General features: G+C 37.3%; 2 protein-coding genes across 6 annotated transcripts in view; both read right to left on the reverse strand.

Moving 5' to 3' along the window:
• The window catches only part of LOC113054362 (autism susceptibility gene 2 protein homolog), a 64,324-nt gene extending 59,335 nt beyond the window's left edge, over positions 1-4,989 (reverse strand). Inside the window, exons 1-3 of one of the 2 annotated variants that reach the window (XM_026219876.1) lie at positions 4,629-4,989; positions 2,609-2,844; positions 2,157-2,502 (exon numbers count right to left, since the gene is read on the reverse strand). In XM_026219876.1, coding sequence (XP_026075661.1) covers positions 2,157-2,414 — 258 coding nt within the window. In that variant the 5' untranslated portion in view covers positions 2,415-2,502; positions 2,609-2,844; positions 4,629-4,989. Of the gene's footprint in view, positions 1-2,156; positions 2,845-4,628 lie in introns of both variants that reach the window. The other variant, XM_026219875.1, reaches the window with a different exon arrangement.
• LOC113054361 (HMG box transcription factor BBX-like) overlaps positions 1-26,187 on the reverse strand; it is a 251,171-nt gene that overhangs the window by 125,769 nt on the left and 99,215 nt on the right. The window lies entirely within an intron of this gene.

Raw genomic sequence — 26,187 nt, forward strand, 5'->3', positions numbered from 1 at the left:
TATGGGCCAAAATCACAACAGCAAAAAAATCAGTGCAAAATGGATATAAATTCATGTAAAAAAAAAAAAAAAATACAATAAAAATGGAGCTGTGGCATAGTGGTTTGCACTGACATGTTTATGCAGAAAATGTGATTTCCAGCTGTTGTCCTTTCCCCATCTAGTTTCATTATCTTCCTCTTTATTCCAAACATTAAAAAAAATTATGCCAAAAAAAAAAAAACACAAAACAACACCACAAAACAAAATAACACACAACTAAAACAAAAGCTGCAGCAAACAGTAATAAAACTCTTTTTTATGATTTCAGCATTAAAATAGTCATTTATAAAAATAAAATAAAAACATTACATTAGAAAAGGCCCAAATACTGTATGTTTGTTCTAGCTAGTTCCACTGGCTCGTTAAGTCCCATGATCATCTCAGCTGCATGAATGAGAATGGAGCTGATCTTTGACATGCAGAATCTAGACTAGGATCTCCTGCTCTGTGAGGTTCTAAATGGAGCAAAACTAGAGAACATGAAGGGGATGACTGTGAGTCACACATCCCAGAACAGTAAAGAGTGGTGAATGGGATGTCACCCCTGGAGAACTGTGCCAGCGGTTCACAGCACTAGCGTGACAGTGTAAGCTGCTGAGGGGCTCCTTTCACAGATTAGTTTAGTGAACATGCAACACAATGCAACAGCATCTGTAAGGGATGTGAGGGTAAAGCGTGCAAAGCTTTGACGTGTCACACTGTTGGGCTTTTAACAGCAAGAGTGGCACTGAGAGTCAGGATGACACTCTACAGATGTCCTGTCAAGACTGACAGGTGAAACAATGGTGAAGGCCAATGCTGCCTTTAAGTGCTCCTGGGAAACACCTACAATATGACACATCAAAGTCAGAAACACAGTATGGAAGTAACAGTGAATGACGGCAAAAAAAGAAAAAAAAGAAAAGAAAAACACTTTCCCAGTCTTCTTTATTTTTATATTTAGTTTCGTTTTTATTTACAAAATATGATTAATCAAAAAATAAATAAACAATAATACTGAAATACAGCACCTGCCACAGAGTAATACCTGCAGATATTTATTAAAAAAAGCTATTTGTTAGTAGGACCCCAGGCAAAAACTTGACCTTTCCAATATCAAAACGGGTATAATTACAAAATTCAGAGTTTCCAACAGGTTAAAACGATTTCTCTTTTTAATTTCTGTGCATGCAGCAACACGTAATGACTACAGTATTTCCAACTCCACTTGAAGGTTGTATACAGACTTAAACTCATACAGCCGTTTTACTAATAAACAGAACAATGATAAACCTCCACAGAGTCCTACTATATGTAACAGTCCAAAGCAGCTTGTTTAATTTCAGTAAGAAAGCATCCACAAATGAGTTAAAGAACCTGATGCCTATGCTAGTAGTAGCCAACTTGGCTTGTACATCCAACCTTTATTTCAAATATCTGAAGATTGAAATGTCACTTCAAGCTATGTAGGAATTTCTATATATAATTATCTTTCTTTTTTTTAAATTTTAATATATAATGGAAATCTGTAACCTGAATATCTACAGTAGTTACATTATGACATCATGATCATCCATCTATCTTCAGCTTCACCAGATGACATAAACATCTTCAGCAGCTACATTATGACATCATTTCTACATATGATCATTTCTGCATATTTATATTAGACTCTTAGTTTTCAGGCAGAGTTATTACATAGTTATTTTGTCATCCAACATTGGAGTCCGAGCCCCCTTTTATTCTTTGTTTTTTTTCCTTCCTTTTTTTATTCAATAAAATAAGTGCATCATCCGGGTATATGAAGTGCACTTCATGTTGAAGTTGTAAGTACGAATTTATACTACAAAAGCAAGCTAGCAAATTTGGACACACTTTACATCTTTGGCAGGAAAATGACTTGAAAAAAGCACCATCTACTTGAATCCCAAATACACTCAGAGGAAAATTCAATACTGTGCAAACAGACCCATGCAATTAAGAGTCCAGAAAGAAGCAGTATACAGACAATAATAAACCAGCCATTATGCCGCCACTAGCTTTTCACAGCCAAACCAAACAAGCACTTCCAAAAAACAGCAGTTAAAAACACATTCACGCAAAAGCCGCAGTACAAGACAACCCTAGTCTCTTACCTCAAGAGCTTCCAGCGTCATAAATCCGGAAATTGAGAATCCGTCAATGATGTCCTCCTCAGCAGAGGTAGACTCCTTTCTCTTCCTCCTCGGTGGCCTGGGTCGTGAGGAAGAGGAGGGGTTGGTGCTGTCTTCCCTCTCTGAATCAGAGGAAAATCGAAGCATGGTGCCGCGGACATGGTTATTCCTGATCCCGTTAGACACGTGCTCCCGGTCTCGCACCGACCGAGACTTCCGCTTTTTCCGCAGGCCATCCATTTCACCAGATGGCACACCGAACACTTTCTGTTAGGAGGCTCTCGGCCTGTGCTCAGAGGTGGATGGAGAACGATTCCCAGACAAACACCTGAAATGGAAAAACTCAATAACTGTACTCCAGTGAGAGATGTGCAATTATCCAAACCCCAAAACCAGCTGATGTCATGCGACTTTGCTCGGAGTGCGATACGCACATGAGATTCCAGAAGGATAGATGCATATATATCCTCTAGCGCAGAAATCCAAAACCGAATCCTGTTAAGGGTTGTCGAGCTGGAAAGTATCCAAACTTCCAAATTCAGCCCACATTTAAGGGAAACAAGCGGGCAGGTTACTTGAAGTGTCTTCTAACTGAGCTGTAATAGGTCTCCGCATGGCTGTGCTCATGGACCCAACACTCCGTTTAAGTGCAGTCTGACACCTTCCCATCCTACAAGTCAAAGAGACAGAGAGCAGACGTTTAAAATGTTCTCTCAGAGAGCCTTCCCAGAATCCCCACCCTTAGCTATACATAGGAATATATCATGCATGCAGGCATATGAATAAAGCAATTTTCACAACACATTTGGACACTCTGCAAGAGATTAGATCCTTATGATCTAATTCCACAATGACTACAGTCACTTTCGCATTCTCCTCTTCCCAGATCTTACAGTTTCTTGAAAGAAAACTAAATCTATTGTAGGAAATTATTCCGAATGTGTTCTTGCGGATAAAATACATCACATAGTGAGCCATTTACAGAGCTGGGTCTGACATATTCAGGAGCTTACTCTTCCTTCACAATGTCATTATTCTGAGACTGTTATAACAAGAGACATGAGGGGGGAAATTATTCATTTTTCTTAACAGAACTGTGGATCAAGCGATAAAATGTCATTTTCTCACAGCAAATTTGAGTTCAGCTGATTACACTGACAGATCATTTATGGCTGACTTCCAGTCATCTTCTGTATGTATATATCTATATATTTAAAACAAAAACAGCCACAATCATTCTGCACTCTAATGATAACCTCTACTCAGGGTTCCTCTGTTCATTTCTCAATGTCACCAAACTATAGATAAAAGCTTGCTAAATTCACCACACTCTGAGTTGTCAAAGAGCTGTTTTATCAGAATAGCAATTACACTCTGAAATTATTCATGCTAGACATTATTTTTCATTAATCTCAAAATAAAACAACAACATTGCTCAAAATAATAAATAATACTGTCAAGTCTGCTTAAGTTTTAGCAGGATCATTTCCAGTCTGTGACTGAAATTAAAATAGGTTATATGACAAAAATCTACAATAGCTGCATTATGACATCATGATCATCAATCTTCAAATTCACCAAATGACATGAACATCTTTAATAGCTACACTATGATATCATAATCGGCTTCAAATTAAATCACACAAACATAAACAGCATGTACATTCAAAATCATCCATCAACTTCACTAAATCACTTACATCATTAACAAGCTTTAACTTAACCATAATTAGATGACATGAACACCTACATTATGATGAGAATCAGCCAAAAATGTCAACATTACAAGACAACATGAACATTTACAGTAACAACGACATCATCAATCAGCTTTACCAAATCCACAACTACATTATGACATCATAATCGAGCATCAACTTAAACATCATCTGATGACATGAACAAGTCATTATATCACAGCTAGCCATAATTGTGTCTGTTATCTAGTGAAGTTAATACACTGACTTCGTAATCAAGCATCAACGTGAACTTCACAAGATGACATGAATATCTACAGCAGCTACAGTATGACATCATAGACACCCACTAACTTAAAACTTCACTAGCCACCAACCTTCATCTGCTTTCAAAATCCACCACTAACAAACCACTGAATATCAGCATTGCAATCCGACTTTTTCGAATAAATTATGCATTCCAGAAACATTTTACCAACAGTAATGACCAATGGTCCAGGTGCGCTATTATTACAAAGCCATTTCCAACCACGTATCCCTTTTAACCTGATGATGCCCTGTGCTGGCCCACCTGTCACACACACACGCGCGCGCCACACACACACCCCAAATATTTAAATGGTTTTAATATATTTACACTCCCTGCCAGCCCTCCCTTCACTCTCGCTGTCTTCCATTAGTCTTTTTTGTCTCTCTGACTATCTCTGTCCCCCTCTCTCTCTCTCTCTTTCTCTCTCCGTCAGTAAATTTCACGCACCGTGGCCGGTCCAACCCACAGCAGCAGCAGCAGAAGCGCCTGGCAGTGCCTCCTTCAGCTCTAGATCCACCAAAACACAAAGCCTGCCTTCTCTCCTGCAGGACAAAAGCAACACATGCAAGGCATGTCGAGTGGAGGAGAGCCGTCCGAGCGAGTCGTCGGAATTCGGAAAGTGCACTGCTCTAGAACGGAAAACAAAAAATATTTTTTTCACAAACAAATAAATCTTGCAAGAAAGCGAAGCTGCTCCTCTCCGCGAGTCCGTGCTTCAGGATCCCTGCGAGAGCGGGGACCGGGCGCATTGATACAGTACTGCCGCAGTGCCGCTTTACTGGCGATCCGCTTCCTCAGCGCATATAGTGCTAGTGCTCGGTTTAATTCCATGAGATATTCCTTTTAGTACTACAAGACTACATCTTATAGACACTCTAAATGTACTTCAACATACTACCATTACACTGCCATCTGCGCTGGTTATCAAAATAATGAAAACCATACTGTATGGCACTGATTACTTGATTGATGCTTTCAATGGGGTGCCAATTAGGGTTTTGGCCGCTTCTATTTAAAGGCTTAAAAACCACATTATTATTTCTCAAGATATTTTTTAAATTAAGTATTAATTTTACAGGTACCATAAAGTAGGCTACGTTCAATATTGCTTTCAATAGTTTAAGAGACAACATGAGTTCGAAGCTTGCCGTTTTCATACATTCAAAATCTACGTACGGTCATAACGGGTCGCTACATAGTTTTCCTTATTTCTAGAATATCATTAAAAAATTTAAATTAAATGTAAATTATATACAGTTCAATATTATAGAGAACTATTACAACATAATGATGACAAATAATTCAATAGCTACATAAATTTAATCATGCAAATAGCCAGACTTACTCTTATTAGACATGTTTTGACCCACTGTAAAATGCCCTTCAACATATCATTCATTCCCATTACACGGATTATGACAATGCAAATAATTGCATATTGTATTGCTCTGATTAGGCTACTTGATTGATGCTTTAAATATGAACTAATTCAATGCATTTGAGTTGATGCTTTTAAACCTTCTCTACTAAAACAGATGCTTCTAGATTTAAAGAACACCAACATGACAAAAATCTAATACACTTTAGGCACTGAATCACTGCATAGCCAGTTCAAAACAGTTTCTTTACATGCAGAAATACTAAAAAGAAAATAATTTGACGTATAAAGAAATCTTGCTGCCTATTTGTAGTGTATAAGGCCTATTGTCCTTTTAGGTTCCTCCATCTGTCCAATCACACTGTGTTGATTCAGGCCTCATCAGCACCAATGAATCAGTGAAAACAATCCCAAAATTCACAGCGTCTAAACTCACTGGCTGCTAATCAGACTTAGTAATTGCACGGGCTATTAAATCTTCATTTGGCATCGCATCGGTTTTCAAACAGAACACTGATCCAGCTAAAAATCAGCATAAATTCCTTTTCAGCCATGGCATCTGGTACAATGCATATCAATGTGTTTCATCATAATGCATAAAACAAGTCGCCGCATAGTCAAACACTTGTTCCCCTTTAACATTTTCGTTTTGTGCATCCTGTATTGCCCTCAGGCTGTGCATGACTTTCTATGCCTCTAACACACAGCCATTTGGCTATTAGTAACTGTTATTAGGCAAAATGTACAATCAATTAAGCCTTCAAAAACATAATTTACAATTACACATTTAAAATGAGTCAGATGTTGTTTCTCATTCTTTTATACAATTTTTATTGCTCTTGTTATGTAAGATGAAGAGGTTTTCCCTTTAGACAAACCCTAGGGTGAACTTATGCACCCCTGCTATAAAACAGCCTAACTTAATTTATTCAAAATGAGGAGAGACACAGCAGATGAACTGTTGGGAGATGGAGAACAATTCTTTTTTGAACTTGAATTTGAACAAACAACGTCCTATCTCAATTTTTTTATTTAACCTTCCAAAAAAAAAACAAAAAAAAAAACATTTTGCATCTCAATATTTGTTTATATTTGTATTAGAAAACAAAAATACTGAGCAAGATAATGAATTTTATTTTATTTATTTATTTTTGCAATGCATGCAACATTTAATACTAGGACTTTAAGGCCTCAAATTATGGAAGAGCAAATTAAGATTTTTAAGACACGTAGAAACCCTTTTTACAAACACAGTATGAAATTCTCTGTCTACAATCTTTCAGCTTAGCATAAGTGATATCATCCACTTGATGTGTTTAATTCATCTCACCCCCATCCCCACCCCTTTTATGCACCTTGATAGAAAACACACAACAATTAATTCATGCCACTTTCAAAGCTCATTAAAAAGAGTACAACGCAAAACTTTCCACCGTGTAAACTGTCAAGCATTAAGATACAGATTTTCTTCTAGAGGGATTTTGTCATCCGTTTGTGAGTTTGTAATTATTCAGTAAAACACTCTAAATAGGCTATTAAAAAAAACACTCTCTGTTATTTTCAGATATTAATCAATTTCTAATGGTTCAATATTTGATTTCATCAGCATTATAGGGATGTGGACAGACATCACTATTTACAAACAAAACAAATATGATATATTATTGTATAAAAAGCCATAATTTTACAATAATTTACACTAATTTTGTGCAATAAAATATTGTATAATATTGCAGTATTGCATATAGCACATACAGATCCATGTCAGCTACTGTTTTTTCTCCTTTTTGAGCAAACACACAGGCTTATCTTCCTGCACTGATAACACACTCATAAAATTACATATATACACACACTCTATGTCTACATATGTCTATATATAATGGTGGATGTGCTTGCCTTAGGAAAGCTTGTTTATTTTTAGCCCTAATGCATTCTTACCAACTCCAGAGTGTATCAAGTGTATGTGAAAGTGAAGTTATTTGTTCACTTATAGTAACACTAATGCTTCAGTGATGTTAGCATTTCCTCATATTTATTTGACACAGGAAGCTGAGTACAGTTCATAATTCACAGTATTTACATTTGATGAACCATTTACACTTGAAAAAAAAAACCATCCAAGGCCATTTGTTTACTAGCAAACAACTGTCCACCAGTTAACATATTGTGAAGCCAAAAAAAGCTTCATATTTGTAATAAACAAATCCATCAAGATGTTTTAAATTTCAAACTGTTAAGCCATTAAGCCCTACTGCTTTCTCCACTGAAAAAGTCACTTTATCTGAATTAGAAGTGAAATATGCACGGATCAAGTTCTGTTTAAAAATGTTGGTGGATTTTGATGTGAGAGAACAACAGGGGATGGACTTTTTCACAGGAGGAACTATGTATTATAGCTAAGTTAAAATGGCTTAATGATGGATTTGTTTCTTTTACGATCACACAGCTGATTGCTTCACAAGATATTGTTTGATTGACTGGAGTCTTGTGGATTACTTGTGGATCAAGTTTTAATCAACTGTTTGGACTCTTATTCTGACGCACCTATTCACTGCAGAGGATCCATTAGTGAGCTAGTGATTTAATGCAAAGTTTCTCCAAATCTGTTCCAGTGAATAAAAAGCATCTACATCTCAGATGTCCTTAGAATAAGTCTTTTTTTTTGGGGGGGGGGGGGGGGTGAACTTTTACTTTAAATGTGGACTTGTGTGCAAATTCTACTAAAACAGAAGCAACTAAAAGAACTTGAGTGCTGATCAGAAAATATTGTTAAAATGAAATATAACTGAGAGAGAGTAATCTGACTAAATGTCCATCCTCTAGAGAGAGAGAGAGAGAGAGAGAGAGAGAGAGAGAGAGAGAGAACTACTCAAGCAGTTGCAGCTAAATAAAAATCCTCAAGAATCAGTGACTCTACTGCGGTCCCTCAGCTCAGAATCTTCCAGACACCTATCAAACAAACTGACAGTGCAGCTGAAGTCTCTACAGCCCAGACGAAAACATCACATTGCAGACAATTAAAGGTTGTAAAACCATATTATCCACACACAAAAAAAGACTCATCCCCATGCCATTTAAATCCCAAACTACCCTTTAAAATCTGCCATTATGGTTTAAATGCCACTCATTCTTCTTATTCTGATCCCTGCTGCTCTGACAGTCACACTCTAACTCATGGACCTCTGCCAGCATATTATTACTGTACCAACTTTAACAGCCATCTGTGTCTCTGACTCAGGGGGTGAGGTTTTGATAACTCCCCTGTCATTCCTTGTAATCCTCTCCACTGTGACAAATGCATGTACAGTATATATGTGCTGTATGTAGAGATGTGTGGAATAAATACTCATTTTAGCACTGATATCACCACAGTAATATTTATTTGTACAGTTTTCTGCGTGCCAACAACAAATCGCTATTTAAGTGGATCACACCACTCTAAAGTGTGTTCACTGAAGTGACATGTGACACAAAAGTGTAAAATCTCCCAACACCAAACATGTTTGTATGAAATAAAACATTTAAGCAAATAAAACAAGACAGTAAGACAGTACTTGCCTCATATAAACGTCAAAAAAATTTATTTGCACGTTATTCATGCGAATAAGCCCAATCCATCACACATTTATATACACATAAAGAGATAAACAAGCTTGAATAAAGAAAAAGCTATATATTACATATGCATGCTGAACATGATTTGTTGCCATAATTAGCAAAAATTAGCAAAATGCCATGGCACATTATTTTTAGTGCAGTTTACATAAATTTAACTAGATTTTCTGAAGAAAATGTGAGTAGTGCTTGCTCATGCAAATCTCATCAAACCTGGGTGCTTGCCAGGGCTTTGCTTTACGTTTGCAAGAACGTTCTGGGCAAAACTTTGAGTGCTTGCTTGACAATGGCCTTGTTCAAAAGTTTTGAGTGTTTTTAAATAAACATTTAATATATTTTAAATAGACAGACAAAGAGAACAATAGATACAACGAAAGAGAAAGAAGGATGATGGATGGATCAAAATAAAGGATAGATGGATGGATGGATGGATGGATGGATGGATCAAAATAAAGGACAGATGGATGGATGGATGGATGGATCAAAATAAAGGACAGATGGATGGATGGATGCATGGATCAAAATAAAGGACAGATGGATGGATGGATGGATGGATGGATGGATTGATCAAAATAAAGGACAGATGGATGGATGGATCAAATTAAAGGACAGATGAATGGATGGATGGATCAAAATAGAGGACAGATGGATGGATGGATGGATGGATCAAAAAAGGACAGATGGATGGATGGATGGATAAAAATAAAGGACAGATGGATAGATGGTCAGACAGAAGGATGGACAGATGAGAAAGTTGATACATATAGAAAAGATGGATAGATGAATGGATAATACATGAATAGGATGGACAGAACAGAAAAAAACTGACAGATGGATGGATGGATAATAGATGACTAGATCTATAGAATATAATAGATAGAACAGAACAACTGCCAGAATGATGGATGGAAGAAAAGATGGATTGACAGATGGATGAGCAGGTTGACAGATACAGAATAGATGGATGGATGGATGGATAATAAATAGATGAATACAGAAAGACCAGAACAACTGAGAAAATGATGGATGGATAAGCAGGTTGGATACTGGATGGATTGATGGATGATATAGAAAGAACAGAACAATGGATGGATGAATGGATGGATGGATGGATGAATAAAATAAAAAATGTATGGATGAGAAAGAAGAGAACAATGGATTGATGGGCAGGTTAATATATATTGGATGGATAAAAGGATGAATAGATGAACAATAGATTGATTAGATAGATTGATAGAACTATGGATAAAACAATAGATAGAATGATAGAAAGAACAAAAGAATGATATCAGCTTCCTGTGAGGCACAGCCAATCAATTGGACACAGTTAAAAAATGATGTGCTACATCTTTGCTGGCCATATTTAGGTTGCATCGGGCTATTATAAATCAGCGCAGACCTCCAAGCTTTCTTCTTGTCTAGAAATTTGTGTTGACAGGAAATTTACGAATGCCTGCCTTTGTTTAACTGAGTAAAAGACGAAAAGTTAAATAGGTAAAACAGCTTCCCCAGACCAGTGTCGAGGGGTGAAAGCGAAACATTCCGTGACCCTACTGTGAGGCTGACATTCAGCGATTCAACACTGCTCCATTACCTCCTGCACCCTCTTGTCAAGATAACAAAAAAAGCTTTTACTTCAAATGCATGTTTAAGAGTTTTCCTCACAGGGCTTTGGGAGGGATAGGTGGAGAGGGGAAGGCAGGAGGAAGAGAGGTTGGATTGTGGAAGAGAGGTGCTAAGTTTTTCTTTAGCCGTTTTATGGCATGGCAGGAAGTTTGCATCACTCTGCTTCCTGTCGTACATACTGCACTGGGTCTGCTGAATGTCCAATAACAGAAGGGCCATTAGCTCAAAGCATGTGTCGGGGGGTCGTGTGCATGCAGGCGAACTGAAAGAGGCACAGATAAGCCTCCGAAAACTATTCCTCTTCCCTGGCACTGCAACATTCAGCCATCTGAATACACAATTTACAGAGCGATATGTAAATATGCCATATTCTCTCAGCCCATTCTTGAAAACACACACACCCACCCGAAGAAGGCTAATTGTTCCTTTTAAGAGGCAAAATGAGAACAGTATCTCATTGTGCAAGCAGAAGATGGAGTGAGAGAAATGCAGAGAGAGAAATAGAGGGATCTCTCTGGAATAGGAGGCAGGGATATTTTCCAATTATTCAGCCTTTTTTTGCTATCCCAGAGGGCAAGCTCTGGCGTGCGAGAGAGGCAAAGAGAAAGTTGCACTCGTTTATTAGTATTAGAGGTCTCTTCTGTTTTTCCTCCCAGGCCTGTGGTCTTTTCACACAGTGGCATGCACACACACACACACACACACACACACACACAAACACACAGAGAGAGAAAAAGTGAAGTGCAAGGAGGCAGAGGGAACTGGAAAGACATTAGGGGAAATTAGGAAAACCACAGAGGTACACTTGCCCCCAAAAAGTATTTGGATACTTAAGTTCCTCTAATAATTTATGAATTTCTTTAGACGATCAAATCAAATCAAGAGGCTTTTATAAGTACACTGTATTGTAAATATAGGCTCCCGGAGCTTTTGGATATACTAGAAGAAAAATAAAATACAAATGTTAATACATACATTATAAGAAATAATATATATATCTTATATTTGAAATATCTTATTATGGTAAATAAAAAATAACATGGGTTAATATGATTTCTCTTATTTTGGTAAAATAATGTAATAATAATAATGTAATAGTGTAATGTAATAATAATAATGTTAACCTTTGGCCGCAACTGTATGTAAACATCATTATTTTTATTTTTTTTTATTTTTTGGGGGGGGGGTAAAGTAGTTCCTTAATTCTGTTCACACATTTGGAAATTATTTTTTAAACCATAATAAAAAATACATAATTAAAAAGTGTATTTTTTATTAAATTGTCCAGTCTTAAATATTTGCCTTAATAATTTTTGATTTATAGAGATTAAGACAGCAATATTTTTTCTGTAAAATGAGAAAGCTTTTTTTTTTTTTTTTTGGTGCAGTAATTCACAGGGTTTGAACATATCAAACGACAATCTATTCACATTTTCTATGTTTAAGCAGATATTGAACACGCTGCACTGAAAACTAACCAGAGTTGTTCCTACCTGAAATCAACATTCAATGTGTGCTGGACAAAGAAAGTATTCAGTTATTTCTTCATTTCATCATGTCTCACGATAGACAACAAGATAATTTATCATACCTTATCTATAAATGGAGACATAAAAGTAAACAGCGATAGGTGAGAAGCATAAACAAAGCACCTTGTAGGAAGAGGTGACATCTTGATACAAGACTCATTTCTGCAGGTAAATAATTTTCCAGAGAAAAACTGTGTGTCTATGTCATTGGCTTGTCAGGCCTATTGTCCTTGAGAAATGATGCTGCCCGCTAGCTTGTCTGAGGGGAAAAACACCCATATCACGATGAGAAACAAATTGCACTGTCGCTCTGAATGTATTGAGCAGACAGAAATCACAGGTTTCCTGCACTAAACCTTTGACTGAGCTGCGGCTGTGAATTGCTTTGATACATGCCGTAAATCCATGACTGAGGTGGGTTTTTGCATCCGGAAAAAAATGGAGAGAAGACCTGGCACATTTCTGCAGTAGTTTCCACCCGAGAGAGTGCACTCTATGTGTGCGCGTCGAAGAGGAGTTCAGGAAGAGTCAGAGAATTACAGGCTATCATAGCCAAGTGGGTGTCAAATTATCCTTTCAGCGCATTTACACCATCACATGTTCCTCTGTGTGAGTGTGTGTGGCCCCTAACCCAGCTGCATCTCCATGCACAGTAATGAGCTTTACTCAAGATAGAGAGAGGGTGTGAGAGAAAGACTGAATCTGTGTATGTGTGTGTGGGAGAAAAATGAGAAGCACAGCACCAGCATATCAAGTTGTGAGCACCAGTTGTGAACATGTATTTTAATGGCCAACTTGCTATTTTTTGGTCATTTATTTATTGAGAAAAAAATGACCCAATGTGGTGCAATTTTTGTGTGGTGCAAAAGTATGTGAATCTTTATGATTAGCTGTTAATTTGAGGAGGAAATTAGAGTGTTTTCAAACTGTGACATGACTATCAGGTGTCATGCCTGCCCTGTTTTATTTAGAGAACAGGGATCTATGAAAGTCTGCTCATGTGTGCGTAAGTGAACCATGGCATGAACAAAGGAGATCTCTGAGGACCTCAGAAAGAGTTGCTGTTGCTCATCAGGCTGGAAAAAGGTTACAAAACCATCTCTAAAAAGTTTGGACTCCACAAATCCACAGTCAGACAGATTGTGTAGAAATGGAGGAGATTCAAGATCACAAGCCAGAAAACTATTGTGAACAGATGAGACCAAAATTGATTTGGTTTTTTTGGTTCATATGAGAAGTGTTCTATTTGGAGAAAGGAACTCACTGCATTCCAGCACAAGAACCTGATCCCATCTGTGAAACATGGTGGTGGTAGTATCGTGGTTTGGGCCTGTTTTTCTTCATCTGGACCAGGACGACTTCCATCATTGATGGAACAATGAATTCTGAATTATAACAGCAAATTCAAAAGGAAAATGTCAGGAAATCTGTCCGAGAACTGAGTCTCAAGATAAACTGGGCCATACAGCAAGGCGACGACCCAAAACACACAAGTCATTTTACCAAAGGATGATTAAAGAAGGACAGTTAAAGTTTTGGAGTGGCTGAGTCAGAGTCTGGACCTTGATTCAATTGAAATGTTGTGGACGGAGCTGAAGCAAGCAGTTCACAGGAGGAAACCAATAACATCACAGAGCTGAAGTCGGTCTGTACTGAGGAATGAGCTAAAACTTATACAAAATGTTATACAGGACTCAGGATCATCACTTACAAGAAACTTTACCTGCAGTTACTGCTGCAAAATTGGGTCAGACCAGATACTAAAGCAAAGATTCAGATACAGATGTGTAATAATGGATCATTTTTCTCAGTATATAACCAAGAAAATATTTTGTCTCATTTGTCAGATCGCATTCTCTTAGTCTACTTTCAGGACTTGTGCAAAAAACAATCGGATAATGTTTTGGGTCATATTTATGCAGAAATGTAGAAAACTGTAAAGGGTTCAAAAACTTTCCAGCAGCACTATATATATTTATACTGTAAATGGCAATGCAATGCTGATATTCATTCTAAGAAAGCTGTGTTGAATGTATATGTGTGTCGGAGAGAGTTTAAAAAGTGAAAGTTTAACACTTGTTTGTGACAACATTAACATCTGTGTTCACTGTTGGCTTCCCTTGCATCATGCGTCAGGGCCCTGTGTGTGAGCATCTTCTACAGCCCTGTTTAACAAACAGAGTATGTCTTACTGCTGAGGAAAGATGAATTCAATAAAGAATTTTATATTCTAACAAAGAAACTGAGAGAAAACAAAAAAGAAGCCTGTAAAACAATACAACATAAAGGTGTATAGAACAACTGCAACTGTATGATGACATTTTGACAATAAGGAGTGAAACCTACAGTGTGTGTGTGTATGTGTGTGTGCATTACTATACTCCTGGTGTTCTGTGGCCTTAGATTAACATCTGAAAACCTTGTGGATAAAAAGTATAATAGACTTATGTCTATTGTCACCTGTGTTGACATTTGGATGAAATTGGATTCTGAAAAAGTTCAGTGACTCAGCAACAAAATAAAAAGCACTAGGCAAATACTGTTGCCATTAAAAACATATCTGTGCAAACCTATTCAAAGACATTCGGATTTTATGGGTCATTTTCCCCTCATTGGTTTCAGTAACAAAACACACCACACATCTCATGACTATACATCTGTAAATAACTTATACAAAACCTTTCATCTATAAATGCACATATGCACATTCACAATTCTGTCTATTGGTATTTTCTTCTTCTATTGATATTTTTTTATCACTTCATCTACAGCGATATCATTGACTTGATTGCAAATAAATGCACAGACACTATTTAAACTGAACGGAGATGACATAACTGAATTCAATGATGAACTGCCTTTAACTATCATTTTGCATTATTGACACACTGTTTTCCAAATGAATGTTGTTCAGTGCTTTGACGCAATGTATTTTGTTTAAAGTACTATATAAATAAAGGTGATATTTTATTGTCTAATCTCTTTATTGATAGTGTTTTATTTCACTTTATTCCCTTAATTACATTGTTTGTACTTTCTGTTCTGGAAGCTCCTGAAACCAAGACGAATTCCTTGTGTGTGAGAACACACTTAGCAATAAAACTCTTTCTGATTCTGATCTCAATCATATAATGATTTTATATGTTTAACAACACAGCATAACTAATGTCTGTTATTACCTATAGAGAATAAAAAAAAATGATTATCCCTATCTCTACAGCCTCCATAAAAAGAAAAAAAAAGAAAGAAAAGGAAAAACGGCCAAACTAGCCAACAAGGATGTTCAATTGATACAGAGGTAATGAACTGAAAAATTGATCCAATTTTCATAATGGTTTTCAATGACCCTACAAAAGAATTTCACTTCTCTGTTATACAGTGCCATATTAAACAGTTCAGCTTTTAATGCTGACCTTACTCGGCCATAAAAAATCATTTAAGATGATGGCCTGACATAAGGGAGAGAAAACTATAAAGTTCAAAAGCTGAAACCTCTGAAATGTAATGTGTATTCATAAGATAAATGAAGCATAGTGTTAAAGCAGGACCGTGGCCTTTAAGGAAAATGGAACATATTGCTCATATAATTTTAAGGATTTGGCATTTAAAATGACACACACCGCTAGAAGCATATGTTAGATCAACCATTTTTGTAGGTGGAGAGTTTTTTAGTTTAAACAGAGCGATATTTTTTATGAATATTTAATATGGAAAGGAAGATTTTTGTTGTCACAGCTTTGTTTCCAGCCAGGATTTGTTGCTTTTATGTTTATGTAGTGAAATCGGTTTGCAATGGAGACCCTAAAGGAACATGGTGGTGGGAAAAATATCAACCACTCTCACAGCTGTATGAACCATGGCAAACCATTGTCTAAACTCAACTGGTTTTGTGAGAGAACGTAAATGTCTTTTCGAGGGGATGCGATTGTTTTTCAGAGGAACACAAAAGTTTGTGAGAGAAGGCAAAACATTTGAAAAAAAAACGTATTTTTTCACCACTATGTCTCTTTAGGTACTCTCTTTAGTTTGTGGGCCCAATAAGTTTATTAGTGACTTCATAACAGGCAGAGCGGTGTTTGTTTAATAAAACCTTAAGGTGAGAAACTTAACCTTCTGCCAGTATAAAAGGTGGCTTTAAAAATACGCAGTCACATTTGTGTCGGCTCTCATTTGAAGTATGGGATACATCTGAAGGCTTTTATTGTTATCTTTTAAAAGGCCATTGTCCTCTCTCTCCAGACCTCCATCAGCACTATAAAAATGACAGCAAGGCGACATTACAGAGATTTAGGGCAGACGCAGCAGGCTCAGTTTGCCTTCTCTTCACCTCTAATGAGTACAGTTTGTAGTCTCAGAGCTCCGGGCACACAAAGGCTCTGATAATGAGAGAAACAGCCGCCGGGGAAATCCCATCTCGCTCAGTGTCATTCTGCCTTGTGCATTTCCCAGCTATCCTCTCTGAGAGCGCACTTCAAATTACTCTATTCTTTATAGACTCACTGGTGGTGTTTGTTAAGACAAGTATCATAATGACTAGTTAGGAATTTGAATAAACCACTAAGTATTAAACTTTAGGGTGTAACTTCTGCCACATCATTTGTTCTACAGACATGAATAAAACCTGAAATCATATGGTTAGTTGAGGAGAAGTGAGCTAGTAATTCTCTATGTGACTTGATGTACAATTTTTTCCCTGGCACATGATAAACATAACAAAACAAACCCCAAAAAGCCAAACAAAGCAGATTAAAAACAAATTAAAACTAAACTAAACAGTCGACTCTTAAATTACACACAAATACACACCAAGGAGTATTTTTATGTGTGCGCTTCACATCGCTCAAGCCTGAACACTCATCTCCAGTTACTGTAATCAGCATCCCTCTGTCAAAGTTGCATTCAAGGTCTTCAGAGGTCATGCTTCCCCCAGACAGAAAGATGGTTAAATTGGCTGCTCAAGGAATGACGAACAATCTTAGCCACCCTGCAGATGCAGGAAGGTTAAAGAAAATATAATGAGTTGCAAAAGTGAAACCAACTTATAAGATACTGTATATGTCCTCTCTGTTTTCTCCTATACATTTAAGTTGGTAATTTAAAATGCAAGAATAGCTCATTAAAGCACTGCTTGCAGACACCACGGATCTTCTTCACTGCTGCAACTGAAAAAAAAAAAACTTTACTGGGCATTGACATGTTGTGCAGGTGTTGTTTTACATAAAGCATATATATTTATACACAAACATAAATGTAGCAAAAAAAAAAAAAAAAAAAAAAAACCTCTTAAAGATGACTTTAATTCAAAGCTTAGACAGGATCTCTAACAGGCTGATTTAAAGTCATTTTTATATTTATAAATGATCACCGATTTGGCTGCAAATTATGTAGTGCCATTTTGTTGTCAATTAAGTCTTTAAAATATACCTTTTAGTGCTCTTTACTGAAGGATCTGTGTGCGTCTTCTGGGAATATTTAGGCTCACCTCTGAGACAGGCACTCATTAGTAAGGGCAGTGAAAAGAATAGCACCTCTCTCTAACTCCTCTTCTCTTGCAATGATCATTAGTGGAGCGGAAGAGAGGAAGAGAGGAAGAGAGGTGGATTGGTGCTGAGTCATGAGTGGAGCTGTCACAATAGTGCCGAAGCAGCTCTCTGCTCTGAGACCCTCTCCTGCTAAATCAGTAAGACTGCTTAACTGGGCTGAGAGAAGACACCAGGACACACACTTGCTCAAAGCATGCATTCGTTCAAATATTATGCAGAATTATATATGCATATAGGGTTTTGCACATATAGCGAGGCTGAATAAAAAATGGTTGAAATTCATTTAGGGGTAAACTATCCCTTTAAAATGCTGTTGTGAGGGTTTCAGAGAGGAAGGGCACCTGCATAGGCATCCTCTTGAGTGGCTACTGCCCTTGTCATGCCTTTGGATCAGACAGAGAGAAAGTTCTGTTCACAACACAAGTTGACAAAGACTCAACAAAAGGCAAGACTTTTATGGGCCTTCCAGTCAAAATTAAAATGTTCCTAAAGTCCCATCCCCAAATATTTTATACAAATATATCAAAATCTCACCTGACATGCCATTCAGTGCTGTTGTACACGACAAATGGACAAGCCAATCAGATTTGGTGACAGACAGATTTTCCCTCCCTTCAGTTTCATTTCAGGGCACTGAATGAAATGTGACTCAGATGCTTGAACATCATCTATCACAATTCAGTATGTCAACAGCGGCCTGACACAAAGTCTCATTTGTTTGATAGCCACGAGCAAATGCATTCAATTAGTTGCAATGAATGGTGGGGCTGACTCTGTGCTGCTAACACGCTGGGCTGTCTGAGCGACAGTCTCTCACAATGGTTATCACAGAACCTTCCGCCCTGCCCTTTTTATGTCAGGCTAAGAATCAGAAATCAGCCTAGCCTTTTGAAATTATTTGGGACATAATGACATGACAGTTCTGCCACTTTTCAATCAGTTTTTCAGCGGGGGTACCCAATCTTATTCAGTTACCACCTACAATTTGCATGGTGTGTAACTTGAGGGTACATATTACTATGGGGTACATAGAATGCTATATTTTATACCAATATGAATGTGATTGTGACTGTCATACCCTGTCAAATGTGGCATTACGGAGCTCAACGCCTCTGAACAGTCGTGCCAAGCTGTGGTATAAACGAACGCTATTGGCTATTTTAAAAATGGGTGGGGCAGCTTGATATGTCCACCCTCCCTCATCTTCCTGTTTCAGTTAAAATGACGTCAACACATAGAATAACGCTGCATGTTTCAAAGCATTTCAGGGAACCTTAAAGGGTAAATAAGCTACAAAGGTATGATATGATACGATATGATACTGTAAAGATTACTATAATACAGTATACAAGTGGAGTAGGATACTAGATTAGCAGATGATCAAAAAAAAATGTATTATCAACCACAATTTATTCGGAATAATTCATAGCATTCTCAAATATGGTCTCTTTTCTGCACACATTCCCCAGTAAACTCCAGATGACCCAGGAGATGTCCCTGTGGAACACCACCATCATATATATTATTTATTATGACAAAGCATATTGAGCATATTGGTCTGCTAAGCCATAGGCTTCTTCATCAGTCCCTTACAGTTACCAATTTAAAAAAAAAATTAAAGAAAGCAATAGCCTCAATTTTACCCAAAACCCTTTTACTACAGGACAAAGTGGAAATGTAGTCTCGGGGCCCAGCCGTAATCTTGAAAGAGTGATTAAGAATATTTTGTGTCGGCGGTACTCGACGGAAAGGTTCCTTGGTGAGTGATGCTTGGCTGGGCTTTACACGGTCCCCTAATCACACTCATCCATCTGGCCTTCCAAAATTTCCTGATTTATCACAATATTGCAATAAGGTTCTTAAACTCTAATTTTCCAGCCAAACCGAGAGCCATAATTTAATTTAATCGTTTATCCAGTTGACACAAAAGGAGCACATATATGCTCACCTTACTCTTAGCTTTAGCAGGTGCTGTTTCGCACATGTTCCTAGTAAAAAAAAAAATCTGGATGTGAACGGATTTAACAAAACAAGCAGGATTAAAGCTTGTATCTGACTGGGATGACACATGTAAAGATACAAAATGCTATGACAGGGACAACATATGCCTACATGCATTCATTATTTAATGGCAGCAGAGCACAATCTGCTGTGTTAAGCATCACTTTTATCTAGCTCACATCTTGCAAGTCTAAAAAGCAGTACTTCATTAAAGATGGATATGGATCTGATATTTCTAAAATTGCTTAACTGGATCCAACACCTATTTTAGTTTATCCTCCACATCAATTTAATAAATAAAAAATAATGGTAAATAAATAATTAAGTTGACAGTGCAAACAAGTGGTGCAAAATTATTTCACTCCCATTAAACCCAGTTAAGATGTTACTTGCACTTTACAAATTATGCCTTGGTAAAGCACATTGGCATATTACCCATTATCCATGCAATCTGCATAAAAAGTTAGCATGTGTAATAGCTCTTCTGTCACTGCACACCCTCTGTATCCTTTGGTAGGTTTAATCTCGATCTCCAGATAGCCGTCTTTGGGGGATTAAACCTTAACACTGTGATAATCGCATCCACCAAACCAAAAGCAATCACCCCTAATCTGGTGTATACACGGTACCCACTGCACTCTAGCTGTCATTAATGTTTCCTTACTTCAGACTCTGTTTTCCAGGAAATCCTGGATAAGCCTCTTGATAAAATAAAAAAAAGACTCAGAGACATGTAAGACTATGAACGCACACACATAGGTTTAAGCCTGAGTGGGAGAAATAAGAGCATATTCTGTGGAAAGATATCCCCTGATATCGCACCTCAATTAGAAAGTAATCTCATCCTATCCTATTACATTAAGAGGTTCAGCTTTTTGTGCTGAAATGGACTGTGGGTTTGAACAGCATGGTTTATTGTCCTCTATGTACACTGTGTGGAAGAGGGTGGCACTACCTAGCCTAGTTTTCAACTCAGGTTAATTATTCTATTAGGAGGCAGAGAGAAAACAGAACATCACTGAAAGCAAAGAGAGAACCATTTTTCAGGATACTTTTGATGAATAAGACTTGGCATTTTGATTTGAATTATAAAAAAAAAAAAAAAAAAAAAAAATCTTCCTGACCCCATAAGGCAGGGGTGCCCAACCCTGCTCCTGGCGATTAACTGTCCTGCAAAGTTTAGCTCCAATCCTAATCAAACACACCTGAAACAACTAATTAAGGCTCACTTAAAAATTAAAGGCAGGTGTGTTTGTTTAGGGCTGGAGCCAAACTTTGCAGGACAGTCGATCGCCAGGAGCAGGGTTGGGCACCCCTGCCATAAGGTATATACTATCTACTGTGTTTATTTCTACAGCATTCAAATAATTTCAGTAAAATCCAACAGTGTGATTCTCTTACAAGCTGCTGATGAAATGGTTTCATATCCGTTTCTCCCCAACTGTGTTCCATTCAGGGCAAATTTAAGACCTTTTTTAAGACCTGCACAAATAAAATGAACACCATACGAATGGGGTAGGGCAATGTCTATACTAACATTAAACTGTAAAATGACTGTAAAATTATTAGATTTTAAAAAAATGCTTTAGCATTAGCTTCTTATCGATCCACTAGTTCACATTTACAACTGCTTTTTTGCTACAAATGGGTCCATTTTCAATTTGGTCTTAACAAAAGCAGTAGACGGGCTTATTGAAAATGCAAATTCATTCTCTGCCAGTGATGACTTATTATATAATTATAATGAATTAATTAGGCAAGTCTTAAAAAATAAAAATCCCATTCGACAAACAGCAAACATAACATTTAGTACCACCCTGTGTTTTTAAATGAACTGTTTAATCATTACAATGGAGAATTACAAAAAAATTATCTTAGATTGAGACTATAATGACAAGCGTTATCATTAAACACATGCAAGCACAGCAGGTACAGAATAACCTATTGTAACATGTGAGGTGTCCACTATGTATCCATGTCAGACTAAGAATATGAGATGGAACCCTTCATTAAGGTAATTTTGTGGTGTCTTATATTCGATGATTGTTAAAGAGAAGAAAAGACCCTGGCACTTATGTGGGGTTAATTAAGCTGAAGATAAGCATCGACTGCCAGGTTGAGATTCACACACACATATTCACATATGCACACAAATCTACAGCAGTTAATTAGAGCTCATAAATGCTTCATAAGTCATGGCCGACAGATATCTGATGGACATTAATGGAGTCCTTAGTGAGGGATTTAACCTTTAGTTGTTTTACTCTGGTCAGAACACACACAAAGTGGACGAAGCGGAACGTGGGGGTCAAAGCCTTAATCTATAAAACACAAAGAGAAGCCAATTTAGCAGGGAAAGAGCAAGAGCAGAAAGGAGGACTCTGAGCTAAACTGTATCTAAAGGAAGGCTGAGATAATGAAGGGGATATCATTTTCCCTTTAGTGTTATCAGCATGATTCTGTATAAATCATTTACAATGACTGTAGTCTCTCTAAAACACTGTGGTCATTACAATGGGCAGACAAACCCAGCAGCTCTGAAATATGCTGCTGAATGAGTTTGACAAGAAAATTACTTTGATATCTGATATGGACAACTCATAGCCTTGATAGAGAAAAAGAGGGAAGGAAGGGATATGTAAGAGTCAAAACCACAGAAATAAATGGAAAAAAGAGAAAGGAGAATGAATTGTAAGGACTGAAGAACAGAACTGGATGGATGGAATTTCCAACTCATTTAACGTGCAACAGAAAAACACTAGTCCTTAACTAGTCAAATGTTTTTCATATTCCACATCCCCATAAACCATTATACACCATTATAAAACATACATACTGTACATCATAAAAGCAAGAAACAGGTTCCTATAAGATTCCTGTCACACACACAAAAAAAGGAAAAAAATAATTATCTTGTTCTAGAAGCCACTTGCTATAGCCCTTCTGACAATTCTTCTGACTATCCATCTGGCTTTCACCTCATCCTTGTTCACTATCAATATGTCTAGAGACAAAATGTTTTTCTGTGTGTAAATATCTGAGACTGCAACATATGAAGGCATCAGCATGTCCGTCAGTCTCTCCACATTTCACCACCTCAACCTGAACGCTAAAACCAGACATGAGTCACAAACAAGCTGATCCTTCTCAGGAATTAAATTGCCTCCTACTGTAGACCATATAACCTATATCATCTCATTTTTATTTCATCGAGGGAAATAAGCCTATTGATCTTACAGCCTTGTAATTTGATGAAGATAACTACTGCCTTAAGTGTATATTTAATGAGGATTAGATAGAAATCTCTCCTAGGATGATATCAGGTATAGTGTATCGACAAGTGTATAAACACATTTGGTTTCATTTACAGTCATGAGGCTAAGCAAAACACTTACTATCACATACAAACAAATTAGTTTGTGTGTCATGGTAGGAACTTTCCATTTACTTCCAACTAATTTTCATTTTTTTATTTTTTTTATTTGCACAGGCACTGAAGCTCTGGTTGAGAACTACTGCATTACTTGTTAATGCAATGTAAGTTAGCATCATAAAGTTTTAAAAAAATGTGAAATTATACTATACCAGTTATTATAGGTGGTCTTGCAATCCCAAAAAGAGTCTTTGGTCTGAAAAAGATGCCAGGCATATATTAAGCTAATATTTTTCTACAGCATAAACAACTTTCGCACAAACCTTTTTGCCTTACATTTTCATCAAGACATTACATGTGCTTATTAGTTCTGTAGGCGTTTTCAGGTTTTACTAATCTTGTGAGGACCTTAGGAACCTCCACTCATGTTCTGTGAGCTTATTTTCCATCACTTCTTTTACATGCCGCATTGTGTTTCTCTCTCCACTTTAAACAGTGTAAAATAAGTATGATGGAAGTCATAACCACACATTTTGGGGAGCTCGATATGTCCAGGCTATTTCCCACTTGCCTGTGGGAAATAAACTCACTGGGATAATTAATTTTATGCTCCGGCTCTTCACCCTTCCTCATTCCCAAAGGAATTTGACAGAGGGCATCCAGGCCTGCTGTTTGTCCAGATGGTTGAGACAGAAATATGAGTGTTGCTGACAAGAATGTGGTGAGCATGCATGAATGGATTAAAAGGAATGCCTTGCTACATTCCATTACTGGACTGGCCAGCAAACATCTCTTTAGGAGATACTCAAAAATCACCTTTATGTTGATCCAAACCTGTATGACTTTCCTTCTTCCGTGGAACACAAAAGACCACATTCTAAGAAATCAGTCTTAGTTGTTTTCATCCATACAATGGAGCTGTCAATCTGAGTGATGAATCCAGTCCAAGCATGCTGCTCTAAAACAGTGCACGATGGCCCTTTACTCATCGTCCGTAGCCTCCATATCTGAGATCCACTTTCTACTTAAAAGATGCTGGAACTCAAATGATGTTGAAAAGCACTCCATCATCATGATCGGATGTCCAGCTTTACAGCTTTAGCAGAGAAGCATGTAATGCCACTTTAGGAGGATAACCTCAAGACCTATGTATCATGCTATGTTTGGGTTCATTTGAATCCAGAACTACTTGACTGACCTAAATTGATCTATATGGTTTACTGTTTGGTAAAGCTACAAACCAAAACGCGACCCAAAAGACGCATGTGTAGCCTAAACTGTTTACATGTACTTGGTTTAGTTTGAGCTCTACCTAAAACAATAATGATTTTTGTATTCTGCGAGCTGAGAACTTTTTTAAATGCTATATGGCACAAGACTCTCTGCAATGGAAGATGCTGAACAGATCACATCTGTGACCTTTTTCAGATCATCGGAAAACTACAGTATGGAACGTGTCATTTTTGCGGCGCAGTTTCAGTAAACAGCCTTGACTGAATACTTTTGCATGTGGAGGAAATTCTGAGTTTTTATATAAACAGTACGGTTCCATAGCACAATGAAGTCTTCTCTCAAAAGATCAAGGAAAATATGATATGACCCCTTTAGAGAGCAAAATCCTTTGAAAATCTCTTTATCCATCCCATTTCCCCATCATGTTCTGGCTTTTAGTGACTTTTTACGCTATGATCTGTGAGCTATAGTGAAAATGATTATATGCAGACACTAATCAGACAGATGGAAGAAAAAGTAGCAACAAAGAGAGAGAGAGGCAGTGCTTTGAGGAGAGGTATTAAAGAGTACTTTAAGGACAGCTCTGACAAACTGCCTACACTGAAAAACGGTGTTCTCTACAGTGTCATTCTCAAGTGAGCTTCTTTTACAATTGTGAAAAATGTTCCATGCTGTAATTCTGCCACTGCTTTTCTCTCCACCCACTCAGCTTCCCCACTCACACAAAACCAAACTAACAGGCACAAGCATTACATACTGTACAGTACACACAACCACAAATACACTGCAGTCCAGTCAGAATAGGGACCGGATTATTCAGATTATATAGTCATTATGATGTCAACCATGTTCATTAAGTATGATTCCCATTATGCTTTGTATTCCCTTCAAAGAAAATTTGAAAGATTCTTTCATCTGTAACATAATATGCATATTTATTTTCAAATGTATTTCTTTATTTGCTAATTTATGCATTTGCAAATAGATTAGTTTTTATTTTTTTTTATTTGAAAATACATTTTCAAACTATCTATAGACAAATAAACAGACTAAAATAGGTAGACAGACAGACAGACAGACAGACAGACAGACAGACAGATAGATAGATAGATAGATAGATAGATAGATAGATAGATAGATAGACAACTAACACATGCTCACTGTCTCCTCTGCGCACTCTCAGATGCCACACACGTTTCCTCCAGATGTTGTGTTCCCTGTCGACAGCATTAATGCAGTATGCGCTGAATATACATGCAGACAGAGAGAAAGACAGGGGTTGTCCGCACCACAGGCACCTGTAATTAACACACCGATGAGAACAGAATCTACAGCTTCACCTCTGAGTGGAGCAGAGCACGAGCAGTTCATTATCAGCTAATTAATAAAGCCACTGGTTAGCATGTTCTTATCCCAGAGGCATTCAAACTGTGTCACATCCAATTTAGTTTTCCAATAGGGCAAACCTGCAGAGACCACAAAGAAGGATATATATATTATTTCAGCTCAATGCCTGTCTCTTTTAATTTATTGCCTTCCATTACCAAATAACATTAACATTTTCAGAGGCTTAAATAAAATTTTCAGTAAGAGGACTGACTGCGTTAAGCATATGGACTGTCACCACCACCTACGGTTTACAAACGCCAGTCTTCAACATACACTTTTCCAGTAAGTCTACTTGAAAATTTCAGCCTTGGTGTTG

Source organism: Carassius auratus, chromosome 35 (genome assembly GCF_003368295.1).
Source record: "Carassius auratus strain Wakin chromosome 35, ASM336829v1, whole genome shotgun sequence".
NCBI classification, from domain to species: domain Eukaryota; kingdom Metazoa; phylum Chordata; class Actinopteri; order Cypriniformes; family Cyprinidae; genus Carassius; species Carassius auratus.